Below are 16,430 nucleotides of genomic sequence, written 5' to 3' on the forward strand. Positions count from 1 at the left end.
TCCTACAGTGACTTTCCCTCAGAAATTTCAAGGAGATGATCCAGGCAGGGAATTCATCACCCATATCTCTGGAAGGCCCAACATGATCTGCTTTGGGGACACCAGGGCTTATTCAAAGTTTCCCGGCACTTGGAGGCTGAATTCTCAAAGCACCTCATTAAATAAATTGTTCTATTGTCACCGTACTTTTTAAACAATTAAGATCAGGAGAATAATAGAAATGAAACTTTCTCCCTCTTCCGTTTCCCTGAAAATAGCTATGCAGAGAGGCAAATTTCTTTCTTCCATTTATTCCTTCTTTACTCGGTATATCCAAACACGTGCAGTCAACAAGATCATGCTCCTGGAGATTAAAAAAGCTTTATCTTCCTTCAAAGAAGTCTTCTAGGGTTCCTTAAGATCCTGCCCTATAAAAAATAACAAATAACTCCTCTCTTTATCTCACACCCATATCCTGACGAGAACAAATCCTCTTGGCTCTACCTTCTCAGCATATCCCCAAGAACCACTTCTCAACCCTTACACTACTAGCACCACCCTGGCCCTAGCCACACATATTCCACATGGTCTTCGGCAGTCGGCTCCAAGCAGACATCCTCACACCCTGCAATCAATCCATTCTCAACCCAGCAGCTAGAATAATCTTTCAGATCCTAAGTCATATGGTGTCATGTATCTATCCCAAACCCTGCAATGACTCCTCACATCACTCAGAACAAATGAAAGCAAAAGTCTTTCAAAGGCAGGGAAAGCCTCACACGATCGCTGTGGACTCCTGTCCTCCTCTTGCATTATGCTCCCATTCTCCACTCCAGCCAGATCCATCTCAGGCAAACTCCCACCCTTTGTATTAACCTTACCATCTGTCCAGGGCGCTTGTCTCCTAGACATGCATTCACCTTCTTCACAAATGTAACATACTCGATGAGGTTTATTAAGAACAGGAATTTGCATGGTGCACTGGGTGTTATACGCAACTAATGAATCATCGAAAACCAGGGATGTATTGTATGGTGACTAACATAATATAATAAAAAAATTATTATATAAAAAAAAGAACAGGAATTTAATATGACAAACCATTCTTCCCATACACCTGTACCTGTTTATCCTTGCAGTGGTTGAAGCTAAAATATTACTGACCCAGTAAACAAACAAATGTTGTTCTAAAGGGGCTGCTGGTAACATTGTTTCCTGACCATAGTTGACTGGCCCAAGCTGGAAAGAACATATTTGTGCAGATGAAAATCGTTTCCTGAGATTTTTTTCCTTATCCCCCCCCTTTTTCTTTTCTTTTTTTCCTTCTTTCTTCTCCCTCCCTTCCTTCCTTCCTTCCTTCCTTCCTTCCTTCCTTCCTTCCTTCCTTCCTTCCTTCCTTTTTTTTATTATATTATGTTAGTCACCATACAGTACATCCCTAGTTTTTGATGTAAAGTTCCATGATTCATTACTTGCATATATCACCCAGTGCACCATGCAATACGTGCCCTCCTTAATACCCATCACCACCCTATCCCGATCCCCCATCCCCTCCCCTCTGAAGCCCTCAGTTTGTTTCCCAGAGTCCATAGTCTGTCATGGTTCATTCCCCCTTCTGTTTACCGCCCCTCTTCTTCTTCCCTTTCTTCTCCTATTGATCTTCCTACTTCTTATGTTCGACTTATTTCGCTTAACATTATCTCCTTCAGTCCCGTCCATGTTGCAGCAAATGTTGAGAAATCGTTTTTTTTAATGGCTAATATTCCATTGTATATATGGACCACATCTCCTTAATCCTTTCTTCTTCTTCTTCTTCTTCCCCTTCTCCTTCTCCTTCTCCTTCTCCTTCTCCTTCTCCTTCTCCTTCTTCTCCTCCTCCTCCTCCTCCTCCTCCTCCTCCTCCTCCTCCTCCTCCTTTTCCTCCTCCTTTCTCCTTCTTCTTCTTCTTTGGCACATGAGTAACCAAAGTAATTCCAGTTCTTAAATAGTACAGCTGCGAGGTGTGAGTTGTGAGAGCTGCTAGTCTCTGTGTCTCTTTCTGTTTGAAAGTGGCCAGTTTGATAAAACAAAGCTGATAACCTGAAAGGAAATCCTCATGGTGTTTGAGCCCCAGTGTCCAGCTGAGCCTCTGCTCAGTTATGCTCAGATGAATCAGGAAATTCTCTTCTATCATTTGTCACCTAAGCACACCTGCCTAGTGCAACCTTATCTTTATGCGAGACAGGACCATGAGATGATCGTGTCCACTGAAAACCAGCAAAGAGTGCTGTGACGGACTCTCCACATTCTCAGCTCAAGACCTTATCAACCAATTGTTGGCAAATTCTAACTCACGTGTCTCCCGTGGCAAGGTGAATAATAACCTCCCAACGATGTCCGTGCACTAATCCCCAGAATCTGTGAATGTGTTCCTTTAGATGACGAAAGGCACTTTGTAAGTATTAGTAAGTTAAGGATCTTGAGATGGGAAATATGCCCTGAATTATCTGGGCGGCTCAATGTAATCATCAGGGTTCTTACAAGAGGAAACAGAGAGCCTGATTTGGGGTTTGATCCCGGGACTCTGGGATCAAACAGATGCTTAACTGACTGAGCCACCCAGGTGCCCCAATAAAGATATGTTTAAATGTAAAAATTTAAAGAGCTTTTTTTTTTTTTTGAAATCCTCAAGGTGGGTTGAAAACTTTTACCTTTGTTTTCAACAGGATCTATGACACGCCAATACTATTATGCTCGCCACTCTGTTTTGTAATCATTTGGCTCCCTCCTCAATGTGTACACGGCAAAAAATAAATTCACATTGGATTAGACTTAATGGAATCAAAGTGAATTGAAGCCACATCAAATAAGTCTTTTCTCTCTAACAAACTTTAATTTTTGTGTAATTTTGCAGTCCTAACTATGTTCCCGATAATTAGTTCCTTTTTTTTTTCTCCAAAAATTTCTCCTTTCAGGATATTGTCTTGATACATTATAGGCTTTACAACTTGTCTTATCTTGGGTTCCTAGGGAAGCAGATGCCAAGCCAAGGATTTATGTGCAAGCACTTTATTGGAAGGAACAAGGAGCATTGGAACATGGGTGAGAGAGAGGAGAAGTGACACAGGGAAGAAAATACATCCAATTAAGTTTATATTAAGTCAGCTAACACAGGAAATGAGCAGAGTCCTCATCCTGTGGAGAAATTCCGGAAAATGCTACAAAATACAAACCTCAGAATTATCCCAGCTAATGGGTGAAAGACATGGTAAACCCCATAGCTCTCCATCAAGGGTTGTCTTGGTGCGGGCATAGTTCCCTGGCACTTTGGGCCTATTGGGAAAAGTTGGTGCTGACTGGGGCTGGTAATTGGCAGTCATGCAGTGAACATGGTGAGAGGATCCCAGGGAATGTGGGAGAAATGTGGACAGCATCTACTAATCCAACCTTCACTGAACACTCAGTTCTATCAACATTCTTCTCAAATGAGCTAAGTTCTGAACACATTCCACATGTGTGTAACTACCATTCCTAATGGCACCCTCAGAGAGTTCCAGAAAATAAAAATTAAACCATGTGAGAGAATAACTCTTAATTTTAATGTATTCATTATTACATGTTTTAGGATCTTAGAGGGTGTATCTTAAAATTGCATGTATAGGAAATAAAAATCAAGTAAAATAAGGAATGAAAGGAAGGAAGGAAAGGTGAAAGGATCACAAAGAATGAAGCTACACCTTAGTGTTCTTAGGCAGTATATTATGAATATAATCATAGAAATCTAGATTCCTATTTTGAAGTTGAAAATCACATCACTGTTCATATAAAAAGTAGAATAGAAACTCCATGAGAGACTATGGACTCTGAAAAACAAACTGAGGGCTTCAGAGGGGAGGGGGGTGGGAGAATGGGATAGGCTCATGATGGGTAGTAAGGAGGGCACGTATTGTATGGTGCACTGGGTGTTATACGCAACTAATGAATTATCGAATTTTACATCAAAAACCAGGGATGTACTTTACGGTGAATAACATAATATAATAAAAATATTATTATGAAAAAAAAAGAAACTCCATGACAGCTAACATGTTATAGGCCAACTCAATCTCACTCTCTTCTTTTGAGAAGTGGGGTGAATGAGAGGAAATGTCTCCAGGACATTTTTTCAAGATGATGCAAAGTCAAACATGTGAAGGAACGAACAGGCACAGTTCTGATATGGTACACACTTTGGTATGACCATGTATGATCTCATTCCATTTCTTGTGGGGAAAACAAGGACACCAACAAATGAGGGTGAAGCACATGAATGTTTTAGAGGATAATTTTGGGGGCAACCACAGAAGCACTTGATATGATAAGTACTTTAAGCCTAAAGTTAGAAATCTTGAGAATGGCTGTAAGAAAGCTGGCCAAACATGGAACTTTATGGACAGTATATAGAGAAGAAAAGTAAAAAAAGACTATGGAGGGAGCTGTTGAGGAGAGACTAATACAAAAACAAATAAAAGGGAAGTCACGGGCACTTTGGGAATCAGATAAATCAAACATGTCTATTAGAAGAGAAAAAGACAAATTTAAGTTCACATTTGAATTGCAGCCCACAATATCCACTTGGTTCTGAGGTCAATGGCCCATCATGAACACGAGGCTGCTCTACTGAAGAGCCTTCGCAGGGCCCCCTTTACATCCTTGTTCCTCAGGCTGTAGATGAAGGGGTTCAGCATGGGGGTGACCACAGTGTACATCACTGAGGCAACCGAGCTTCTCTGGGAAGAATGGGTCACAGCGGATGTGAGGTAGACCCCCAGGCTTGTTCCATAGAACAAAGAGACCACAGAGAGGTGAGACCCACAAGTGGAAAATGCTTTATACTTGCCCTCAGTGGAGGACATCCTCATTAAGGAGGAGACAATCTGAGAGTAAGAGAAGAGGATCCCAGTAAGAGGAAACATGCACAGCAGGGCAGTGGCAACATACAAGCAGATGTTATTGATGAGGGTGTCAGAGCAGGCCACCTTGAGAATCTGAGCCAGTTCACAGAAGAAATGTGGAAGTTCCGTGCCTGGACAGAAGGTCAGCTGCCCCACCAGTAGAATATGAATCAGGGAGACCCAGAAAATGGTGAGCCAACAAATCAGAACCAGGAGGACACACAGTCGTGGGTTCATGATGACAGTGTAGTGCAGGGGGTGGCAGATGGCCACATACCTGTCATAGGCCATCACAGTCAAGAGGAAATCATCCATTCCAGCAAAAACCATAAAAAAATACACCTGAGTGATGCAGCCTATATAGGAAATGTCTTTGCTATGTGCCTGGATGTTCAGCAGCATCTTGGGGACGGTGGTGGAGGTGAAACAGATGTCAATGAGGGACAGGTTGGAGAGGAAGAAGTACATGGGGGTGTGGAGGTGGGAGTCAGAGAGGATAGCCAGGATAATGAGCAGGTTTCCCAGCACAGTGACCAGATACATGGAGAGGAACAAGCCAAAGAGGAGAGGTTGCAGTTCTGGATCTTCTGAGAGGACCAGAAGGAGGAATACTGATACTTCTGTCTGGTTTCGGGCTCCCATGTAGCTGGTGCGTTTGCTGGAGAAGGAGGCAAAAGCAGCCTTCAATGAACAGCCAGCTGGCGCCTTCCAGTATTCACTTTTGATCCCATTTTGCATGCATATCTTTTACCCTTCATTAGGACTTCCAATGCCGGGTGATCCACTCATTGAAGTGATAGCCCATTTCCATTTTAAATGTGCATAATCATTCAGACTATCTTTAACTTAGCAGAAATCTTTCTCTTTTTATCTGCTACTCACTAGTTCTAATTCTTCTATTCAAATCTGTGGATATAAACCGATTTATTCTTTGGTATGATCTTCCAAAATAATGAAGACATTTACGGTCTTTTCTTTGATAACTTCCTTTATTCTAATAACCCTATCATAGTGATTAAGATGGGGTTTTCAACTCAACAATCTTCACTTTGTGACCTGATGTGTCCTACTGATGTCACAGTTAACTCTCAAAGTGTCTTTTTTCCCCTAAAAATGTGGTTACTGCTATTAACTTATTTATAATGATTCAAAATGCTTTTGTACGCAGTAGGATGTCAATAAATAATAACTATTCTTATTAATGTATTCCTTTTATGACAATTTTTTTAATATTTAACTGTCCCAAAATACAGTATTATGTAACTGTGATTTAGAAACAGGGATCTTGAGTCAGACTTTCCGGAATAAAAATTTGGTCTACCAACTTACTCTCTGTGTGACCCTGACAAAGTTAATTAATCTCTCGTAGCTGCAGATACCTCACCTCTACAATGGGAGTAGTAAATATTCCCTACATTGCAAGCCTGGTGAGTGAATTAAATGAGATGATGTATGTAGTGTTTCTACTGTGGTTCTTGTGACATACAGAGGACACTTGACAAATGTGAGTTTCTGTTCTTACCATCACAAAAATTTTGTCTTGCATGGCTATCATTTATCAATATTCTACTTAAACTGGGGCAGCCATCAAAGATGGAATTCTGATCATTATAAACACAACAGGTGTGTTACCTCTTTTGACTACCATGTAGTGCTTCTAGTTAATGAAGACCCTATGCCTCCTTCTTTCAGATACAGCCTACCAGGTGGATTCTTCCAAGAAAGAGGAAAAAGCATATGGACTACATAAATAAGAAGGGGGAAAATCACAAATCGTTAAAATAAAATACAAAGCATATGTGAGAGTATATGCTTGTGTGTTCATAGTGACAAGTGGGAATGTGTTATATTAAAAATCAGAGGAGTTAACTGCAAAAAAAAAGAGATCTATTGATTTGTTAAAAAAAATTTAAAGCTTCTATAAATCAAATCATCCGAAAAATTGAAAGGCAAATTTAAGATGCGAAAATAAATGTGTACATCTTCTGTGATAGAAAAAGCTTCAGTATCATTAAGGTCTATAGAATGCTAATTAACTAAAAGGAAAACAGAATCATTGAGGACCAATTTAGCCTAGGGAGGTGGGTAGAAAAGACTTCTCTGAAATATGAATATCTGAGCTGTGAGAGGAAAGATGGGTAATTGTTAATTAAGGGAAATAAGTAAAGAGCACACATTTTGTGCAGAAAGAACAGAATTTGCAGTTCCCCCATGGTTCGGTGAGCTTGGTGATGGAAGGGATTTGAGAGGCCAGTGAGATGGAGAGCAGTGAGGGTCAGAAGGGACAGAGTATGTGAGGTGAACTTGTGAAGCATCCTGTACTACTCCTTAATGTGCCTATCATGTTAGTAATTATGTATATCATTTTTGTGGGTTGAAATGGAGATTGTTTTTGCTCACCATTGTCTTCCCAGGGACTTACATAGTGTCTGCACATAGTAGTTGTTCAACACATGCAAATGCTAGATGTATAATAAAGATTGAGACCAAAAGTGTCAACTGTAATGCAAAAAAGGAATCTTCAAGCTCATCATATACCTGAATGTGAACACAAAATAGAATAGTCAGGTTAAATGCAATGCATTCATACCTATTTAAAAGAGTAATATCATGAACAAGTCATACCTATTCTAGGAATGGAAAGATGGTTTAATGCTAGGATGCTTGAAAAAACAATTCATCATAAATATAGGGAAATGAGGGGGAATCATGATCATAATCACAACAGAAAATGGATTTGAGAAAATGTAGCAGCCATACCTGTGATTAGTTGCCAGGATAGAGCCTCTCATTAAGGAGGAAACTAAGAATTTCCTAACCCAATAAAGAATAGCTGTTGAAAACTGCAGCCAACAGGATACTCTACATTAAAACACTAAAATATTTGTGTTAAATTCACAAAAAGGCCAAGGCAGTCCATTCCAATTTCAATCATTCAACATGTTCATGAACACTTGAAGAGATTGATGAGAAAAGGAAATTAGCGTGAGTGCCAAATGCCAGAAATAATGACATTATTTGTAGATATATTGTGGACACTAAAGGGAAACAAAATAATACAGAACTATTAAGTGCTATCAGTAAGTCAAATCTGCCAGCAAAAAGAGGGAATAGAATAGAAAATTCCAATCACATGAGGAAGAAAATAGTCAATACCTTGTGCTTAATAGATCTTCAGTGAGTAGTTAATGAATAAATGATGGGACAGGCAATTGAACAGGAGCCTACAATTTATGGGAAAGAATAGAGAAGAAGAGGAGACTCACTGGAAAATAACTCTTACTGGAGAGAAGCTCTAGATTCTGAAAGAGAGAGAAGGAAACTTAGCAAGAGCTGGAAAAAACTGACTTAAGTAACATGTAAAGCACCTTCAAACTACAGAGACTTCAGCTTTGTTAACTAACTAAATATGGGACTTTCATTATTTTACAGATAGAACCCAGTGCCCACTTTCTCACCCCTTTCCCTTGTACTCCTCCAGCCCCGCCTGGGAAGCAATGATCCTACCCTCTTTGAGGGTTATCATTGAAGCCTTCTCTTCTCTGCAGTCTGTCCTGGAGAAGCCCATTTGGGTTTTCCCCTATCCTGGCAACAGAGAATTATAGGAAAGGGGCAGAAGGGATCGGCTATTATCATCTCAAAGGTTGAGTTCTTAGAGCTTCTCATTAAATAAATTGTTCTACTGATGTTCCTCTCTCTGAACAATTCAGCTCCCTTGGGACAGAAAGATGAAAGAATGGAAAAATTTCAGACAATGCTGTGTCTGTGTAGACAGCAGTAGGCCAAGAGGAAGGTATTTTCTTCAAGGAAAGATTCTTCTCTCTTTGGTTTGACTTAAATGACAAGGTATCCCCTAAGGAACGTTTAACTCCTACAAGAACCAAAACTAGGAGTGAACATTCTGTGATGTTCATCCCTTGAAGGGTCTTTGGAGATTTCAAAGACTACTTGGTGTCCACAGTGTCATGGGGGCAAAGAGGTTCTTTCTGAAGAAAAGCAGAGTGGTTAATAGTTTTGGTTCTGTTGAAAGGACTAACCAAATGATGACTGAATATATCCCTTGACATTTGCTGGTGACATGGAGGCCTTTGTGGATATTAGGGAAGGCTCCATTTTTTACCTCTAAAGTGAGGGGTTAGGCATAAAAAATCCAGGTAGAATGGGTTGATGAATGAATATGGAGGAAATAGAGGTGCCAATATAAATCACCTATAAAATTTGTCAGGGAAGGTGAGGATAGAGGTAAAATATTACATAAAGAAATCACAGAGTATGGTTAGTTAACAAAATTTTTGCTTAATGAAAAATAAGGGAACATGTTTGATATCAAAGAGTATGATCATATTTACTGCAGGCATTTAAATACACAGCACATTCTGACTACACAATTCACATGATGCATGTACACTCTAAGTCAATGACAATCATAATGTGTTGTATCTCCAATGTGTAGGACACGTGGGTTCAGAAATCAAGGCTTGTTAGTAGAAGCAGCCCTGTCTAATGTCATGCCCAGTGAGCCAACTGGGCAGTATTTGCTTCAGGTCTCCTCAACTCTGACCTCAGCAAGTTTAGAGGTCTTGACACCTAAAATGGTAGCACTTCCAGAGACATGGAAAAAGTCCCATTGAACTTCAAGCTATGCAGTTGCCTGGCACTTGAGGTCCTCCATGCCAGAAAGAGGAGACACCATTTTGGCAGAGTTAATTGACCCTGGTCCTGAATGTCATTGTGTGAGCATGGCAGTGGGCATGCACTGGTATCCACCTGTGATCAGTCCGTGGATGGGAGCAGCCAGCAGCATCCTCAGAGCAAAAAAGAGTGGTGGGTACAGATGGCTGTCAGTAGTTATGCTTCCACAGCAAGAGATTTGAGTGGTGTGACCTTAGGTAAGTGAGTCAGCTTCCTTCAACTGAGAGCAATTCTCTAAGAGGGCTAACGGCTGAGGGCTGTCAGATGGCTGCACTCCCTGAACCTGGAGGATAAGCCCATAATTCTGAAGGGAGAAGTGGGCAACCCCACACAGGTTTACTGTCCACCCCATCACCATTTGGATAGTGACCTGCAACAATGTGTACAGTGTCCTTGAGAGTTTATTTGTGACACATGAGCATCAGGAATCAGGAAGAACTGACTTTAGGAAGTGGGAGCCACACTGAGAAACTGAGGATCTTGAGTAAGGCTGAGCCAAGCATAATGTTGTCTTTCTGACCTGCTCCTCTGTAACCCACTAAGGCCATTAAGGTGGAACATGAGATCAACCCGTGCCACAGCCAAGTGGAAATTATTTGTGGGGTGTTTCACGGGCACATCAAACTGAATCTTCCCAACAGCAAACTCAATTTTTTCCTTCCCTCTCTTTAATAGGGATGAGATAGGGGGCGCTTGGGTGGCTCAGTTGGTTAAGCATCTGTCTTCAGCTCTGGTCATGATCCCGGGGAGCCTGCTTCTCTCTCTCCCTCTGCCCCCTCCCTCCCCACTCAAGCTCTCTCTCTCTCTCAAATAAATAAAATATTTAAAAAAAATAAAAAAATAGGGATGAAATAAATGTTTCCCATGGTCTGTCTTTTCAAAACTTTTTAAAAATAAACTTTCAAAACTTTTGAATTTGAACCCTGAACCTAAACCTAAAGAATTTTAAAAGAGACAAAAAACCAGACTCTTACACTGTTGGTGGGAATGCAAGTTGGTACAGCCACATTGGAAAACAGTATGGGGGTTCCTCAAAAAGTTAAAAATAGAGCTACCCTATGACCCAGCAATTGCACTACTGGGTATTTACCCCAAAGATACAGATGGAGTGAAAAGAAGGGGCACATGCACTCCAATGTTCATAGCAGCATTGTCCACAATAGCCAAACTGTGAAAGGAGCTGAAATGCCCTTCAACAAATGACTGGATAAAGAAGACGTGTTCATATATACAATGGAATATTACTCAGCCATCAGAAAGGATGAATACCCACCATTTGCATTGACATGGATGGAACTGGAGGGGACTATGCTAAGTGAAATAAGTCAAGCAGAGAAAGACAATTATCATATGGTTTTACTTATATGTGGAACATAGGAATAGCATGGAGGACATTAGGAGAAGGAAGGGAAAAATGAAGGGGGGCAAATCAGAGGGGGAGATGAACCACGAGAGACTATGGACTCTGGGAAACAAACTGAGGGTTTCAGAGGGGAGGGAGGTGCAGGATGGGGTAGCCTGGTGATGGGTATTAAGGAGGGCACGTATTGCATGGAGCACTGGGTGTTATAAGCAAACAATGACTCATAGAACACTACCCCAAAAACTAATGAAGTACTGTATAGTGACTAACATAACATAATAAACTAACTAACTAACTAACTAACTAACTAACTAAATCAATCAATCAATCAATCAATAAATAAATAAAATATTAAAAAAATAAAAGACTCTTAAATATAGATAACAAACTGGTGGCTGCCAGAGGGGAGATGAGGGGATGGTTGAAATAGGTGGGGGAGTGGTGAAATAGGTGAGGGGATTAAGAGTACACTCATCATGATGACATTGAGTAATGTATAGAATTGTTGAATCATTCTATTATACACCTGAGATTAATATAATACTGTGTGTTAATTATGCTGGAATTTTTAAAAAACTAAAAATTTTTTAAATGAAAAAAAAAAAAGATCAGTGGCACATTTGTCCCCAGAAAGAATTATAGTATAGTTTAAGTTCTATAATGTACTTGCAGAATGATTCATCTGTCTTCCCCAAAATAGTCCTTGGCATCAATGGATCCATTATCGGGAATTCAGTCTTGCTCAAGGAAATCCATCCTCTCATTTAAAACACTTATGAAGTGAAATGAATGACACAAAGTTCTTTTCCACCTCTGTGAGTCTATGGTTAAAACCTCTTAGTCCACATTTATTTCAAAAAGTTGGTTCAAAGTTGGTTTCATTCATTTGACAAATATTTGAGTGCCTACCATGTGGTAGAGACTCACTGTGTATAGTCCGACCAAAGTTGGCTAAATACAGATCATACAATGACTGTTGTGTAGGACGTGGCAGATAGCCACAAACTGGTCATAGACCATTATGGTCTGGAGGAAAATGTCCAAATACCCAAACACTATGAAAAAATGCACCTGGATGATGTGGCCTGCATAGGTAATGGCTTTGTTCTCTGTGTGGATGTTCACCAGGATTTTTGGAACCATGGTGGAATTGAAACAAATATCAGAAAAAGACAGGTGGAAGAGGATGAAGTACATAGGTGTGTGGAGGTCATAGTCAGAGCTGATGGCCAGAACAATAAGTAGGTTTTCAAGCGTCGTGACCAGGTACATGGACAAGAATAGTCTGAAGAGGAGAGTCCCAAGAAGAGAATTCTGAGACACCTGTTTGGTTTCCTGCACCCACTTAGATGATAATTCTGCCAGGAAACAGGCAAAGCAATGATAATTAAAAACTAGCATTAATTAAAATTAATCAATCAATTGATTGATTAAAATAAACAAACCAGAAGGGCGCCTGGCTGGCTCAGTTGGTAGAACATGCAACTCTTATCTCTGGGTCATGAATTCAAGCCCCATGTTGGACGTGGAACCTACTTTAAAATAACAACAACACGGGGCACCTGGGTGGCTCAGTCATTAAGCGTCTGCCTTCAGCTCAGGACGTGATCCCGGTGTTCTGGGATCGAGCCCCGCATCAGGCTCCTTTGCTGGTAGCCTGCTTCTTCCTCTCCCACTCCCCCTGCTTGTGTTCCCTCTCTCGTTGGCTGTCTCTCTCTCTGTCAAATAAATAAATAAAATATTTAAAATAAAATAAAATAACATCAACAAAATATTATCTTGTATAGGTATCATTATGGGGATAGTCTATTCCCTCCTTCTGATCTTTATCACAAACTAGCCATTGCTTTCAGATCTATCCCAATGGACCATCAACCTCTGGATGTCCAGCTCAGAAGCAGTCCATTTTAGGTACAGCACATCAATGGTTTGAACATTTTTCTTTCTTTTGGGCTGAAATCTGTCTCTTGGGTAATCTGCTTTTTCCGCAGATTTCTTTCATATTGTAGTAGATCCGTGCATGTTGGTGGTGCTCAGGCCCTACTTTGCTCTGTGGTCCTAACCCTGACAACAGCTACTTGGATCAGAGAGCAGTGTCTGGTCCAACCTAGCCAGTTTCTCCCCTGAGAATCTGGAAATGAAACTCAGATTCTGGTTAATAATCTGAGGGGGTGGAGTTGATGGGATACATCAACCATCAAATTTATAAATAAGATAAGCACGTCTACTATCATCATCATCTCATCATCATCGTTGTTTAATTCACTCTAGAGTCTGAAGTCCCCTTCAAGGTCACAAATCTAGAATCTCTAGGGATTTTTAACTAGACTCTCTTAGCCACTATGTCCCTGGAGTTACTGCTAGCAAAACCTCACATGCACTCGTTAGACATTCCCCCTTCCTTTGGATCACCCAGATTATAGTGGGGGAAGAAGAATGTGGTTGTACTGATGGATGGTACACCCCAGAAATAGTGTTTGTGTGGGATCCAAGCAGCCCTGGGGTCATCAGGACAACAATATTATCCTTATTGTCCTGGTCAGTGAGCTGGGAGCAAAGGGGTAGACAAGAAGCATTTATCCTTTCAGGGACATCCAAGATTGAAATCTCAAAGATCCTAATTAAATAAGCATTCGTTTGTTACTTACTTTCTTTCATTTTTTTTAAGAAGTCAAACTCTCTCTCTTCGCAGATGACATGATACTTTATGTGGAAAACCCAAAAGACTCCACCCCCAAATTACTAGAACTCATACAGCAATTCAGTAGTGTGGCGGGATACAAACTCAGTGCACAGAAATCGGTTGCTTTCCTATACAGTAACAATGTAACTGTAGAAAGAGAAATTAGGGTCTCGATTCAATTTACAATAGCACCAAAAACCATAAGATACCTTGGAATAAACCTAACCAAAGAGGTAAAGGATCTATACCCTAGAAACTACAGAACATTTATGAAAGAAGTTGAAGAAGACACAAAAAGATGGAAAAATATTCCATGCTCATGGGTTGGAAGAATAAACATTGTTAAAATGCCGATGCTGCCCAGAGCAATCTATACTTTCAATGCCTTCCTGATCAAAATACCAATGGCATTTTTCAAAGAGCTGGAATAAACAATCCTAAAATTTGTATGGAACCAGAAAAGACCCCAAATCACCAAGGAAATGTTGAAAAAGAAAAACAAAGCTGGGGGCATCACATTGCCTGATTTCAAGCCATATTACAAAGCTGTGATCACAAAGACAGCATGGTATTGGCACAAAAACAGACACATAGACCAATGGAACAGAATAGAGAGCCCAGCTGTGGACCCTCAACTTTATCTTTGACAAAGCAGGAAAAAATATCCAATAGAAAAAAGACAGTCTCTTCAATAAAACGTGTTGGGAAAATTGGACACCTGTATACAGAAGGATGAAACTCGACCATTCTCTTATACCATACACAAAGATAAACTCTAAATGGATGAAAGACCTCCATGTGAGACAGGAATCCATCCAAATCATAGAGGAGAACATAGGCAGTAACCTCTTTGACATCGGCCAACCTCTTTGACACAGCAACTTCTTTCAAGACACGTCTCCAAAGGCAAGGGAAACAAAAGTGAAAGGGAACTTTTGGGACTTCATCAAGATAAAAAGCTTCTGCACAGCAAAGGAGACAGTCGACAAAACAAAGAGGCAACCCACGGAATAAGATTTTATTTTTAAGGGGGGGGGGATAAAAAAAAGATTTTATTTTTAAGCAATCTCTACACCCAACATGGGGCTTGAGCTTATAACCCAGAGATCAAGAGTCTCATGCTCCACCCACTGAGACAGCCAGGTGCCCCCTGTTTGTTGTTGTTGTTTGTTTTGTTTTTTTTGGGTTTTTTTGTTTTTTGTTTTTTATTTCTAAGCAGTTTAGCTAGTTGGGAGAGAGAGAACCATGATAAAATGGAAACTGTGCTTGACAATTCTATTCCAATGTGGGGAATTTGATGGTGATCGTGTTTTTCTTCACAGTGGGAGCTCTTCTCTCCTTAGGTATGATCTCATAGTTCAGGATTCCCTCTAACAAATATCCATTGGAGTCTGAGCTACATGCTCTTTGCCAATCAAAATACTTAAATAGCAATTGTAAAGGAACTGCTAAGTGTGTGATGGTACCCTAAGTCAAAGACTTGCCCTATCAGATATGAATATAAAAACAATAACAGTGCCAAAAAAAAACTACTAACAAAACCAATAGTAAACACCAGAGTCTTTATCATTATTAGTTCATATAATATGAATAGCACCCCCTGGCATGTGTTATCATTTTTACTTTAGAGATGAGTAACAGAAGTAGAGAGAAGCTGACTGACTTGCAAATGGCAGAGCTGGAATTGGACCAGCTGCCTGACCTCAGAATAGGTAGAAAATGTGGTTTGCGAATTTGAAAATTAAAAGGTGCCTTTATAAGTCAATGGGAAAGGAAGGACTAGTATAAAGTGTGAGAACAAATTTGTTTTTCATTTGGAAAGACTAGATCTCTACATCCCACTGAACAGAAATACATCAGAGGTAGAGTAAATTTTAAAAATGAATATGTAAATTTGAACTACAGGAAAAAACTGTTGAAAAGTTTGTTACAATACATAGACAAAGATATTAACAATATTATGCAAAATCACAAGGCATATCATGTCATATCAGAGATATCACATGTTATACTGGAAGGAGATGGTGAATTATGACGCTAAAGGAACGGGATTTTATATGTTAAAAACCCTATTCAAATTACCATTTTGGGAACTAGACTAATATTCTTCAGGGGTCCAGTTAGACAACGTGATATCTCCTACAGTCCTTTAAGTGGTTAGTGCCAGTCTTATTTTAAGTTATACAGGACTCCAAGGCTACCGTAGAAAGGATTACTACTTCAGAAGAACTTACCTGCCATTGAAAGAGCATATCTGGGGGCATCTGGGTGGCTTAGTTCGTTAAGTGTCTGACTCTTGATTTCAGGTCAGGTCATGATCTTGGGGTTGTGAGATTGAGCCCCGCATTGGGCTCATGCATTGGGCATGGAAACATGCTTGAGGTTGTCTCTTTCCCTCTCACTCTGCCCCTCCCCCCACTCTCTTTAAAAAAAGAGACAGCGAGAGCATTTCTGGTACAATAATAAATTAATTCTCCTCTTTCAAGGATGTAGGCCATGTATAGATTAACACATGTATGTACATGTGTATATATGTGTGTGTATAAGTATTAGTGTGAAATTGAGTTAAAGTTCTCAAAAGAGAGTGGAAGGATCCTTCAAAGGAATGAAAAAGGAGATCTCAGATTTACTCTTAGCCTGACAGTAAAAATCATCAGAGTAGACAAAGTCTCAAATTTGGATTTCCAGCCTTAAGATATGTAACAGTCAGAGTAGGTTAGGCTATGTTGTTGAAAACAGCAACAGTGTGTGTAATAGAACTAAAATGTTACTGATTTAATGAAACAAAATCTTATTTCTT

The 16,430-nt window shown here is 40.0% G+C and overlaps 1 protein-coding gene across 1 annotated transcript; it reads right to left on the reverse strand.

Moving 5' to 3' along the window:
• Positions 1-4,595: 4,595 nt before the first annotated feature.
• Positions 4,596-5,534, reverse strand: LOC123777637 (olfactory receptor 7D4-like). Its single transcript, XM_045774403.2, has one exon. The coding sequence runs from the start codon at positions 5,532-5,534 to the stop codon at positions 4,596-4,598; it is 939 nt and encodes a 312-aa protein (XP_045630359.2).
• Between the last annotated feature and the right edge of the window lie 10,896 nt (positions 5,535-16,430).

Source organism: Ursus americanus, chromosome 14 (genome assembly GCF_024610735.1).
Source record: "Ursus americanus isolate L20-20 chromosome 14, mUrsAme1.1.p, whole genome shotgun sequence".
Classification (NCBI taxonomy): domain Eukaryota; kingdom Metazoa; phylum Chordata; class Mammalia; order Carnivora; family Ursidae; genus Ursus; species Ursus americanus.

Coding starts and splice junctions, on each gene's coding strand:
- LOC123777637 (XM_045774403.2), bottom strand. CDS start 5,534: ATGGGAGCCCGAAACCAGACAGAAGTATCAGTATTCCTCCTTCTGGTC.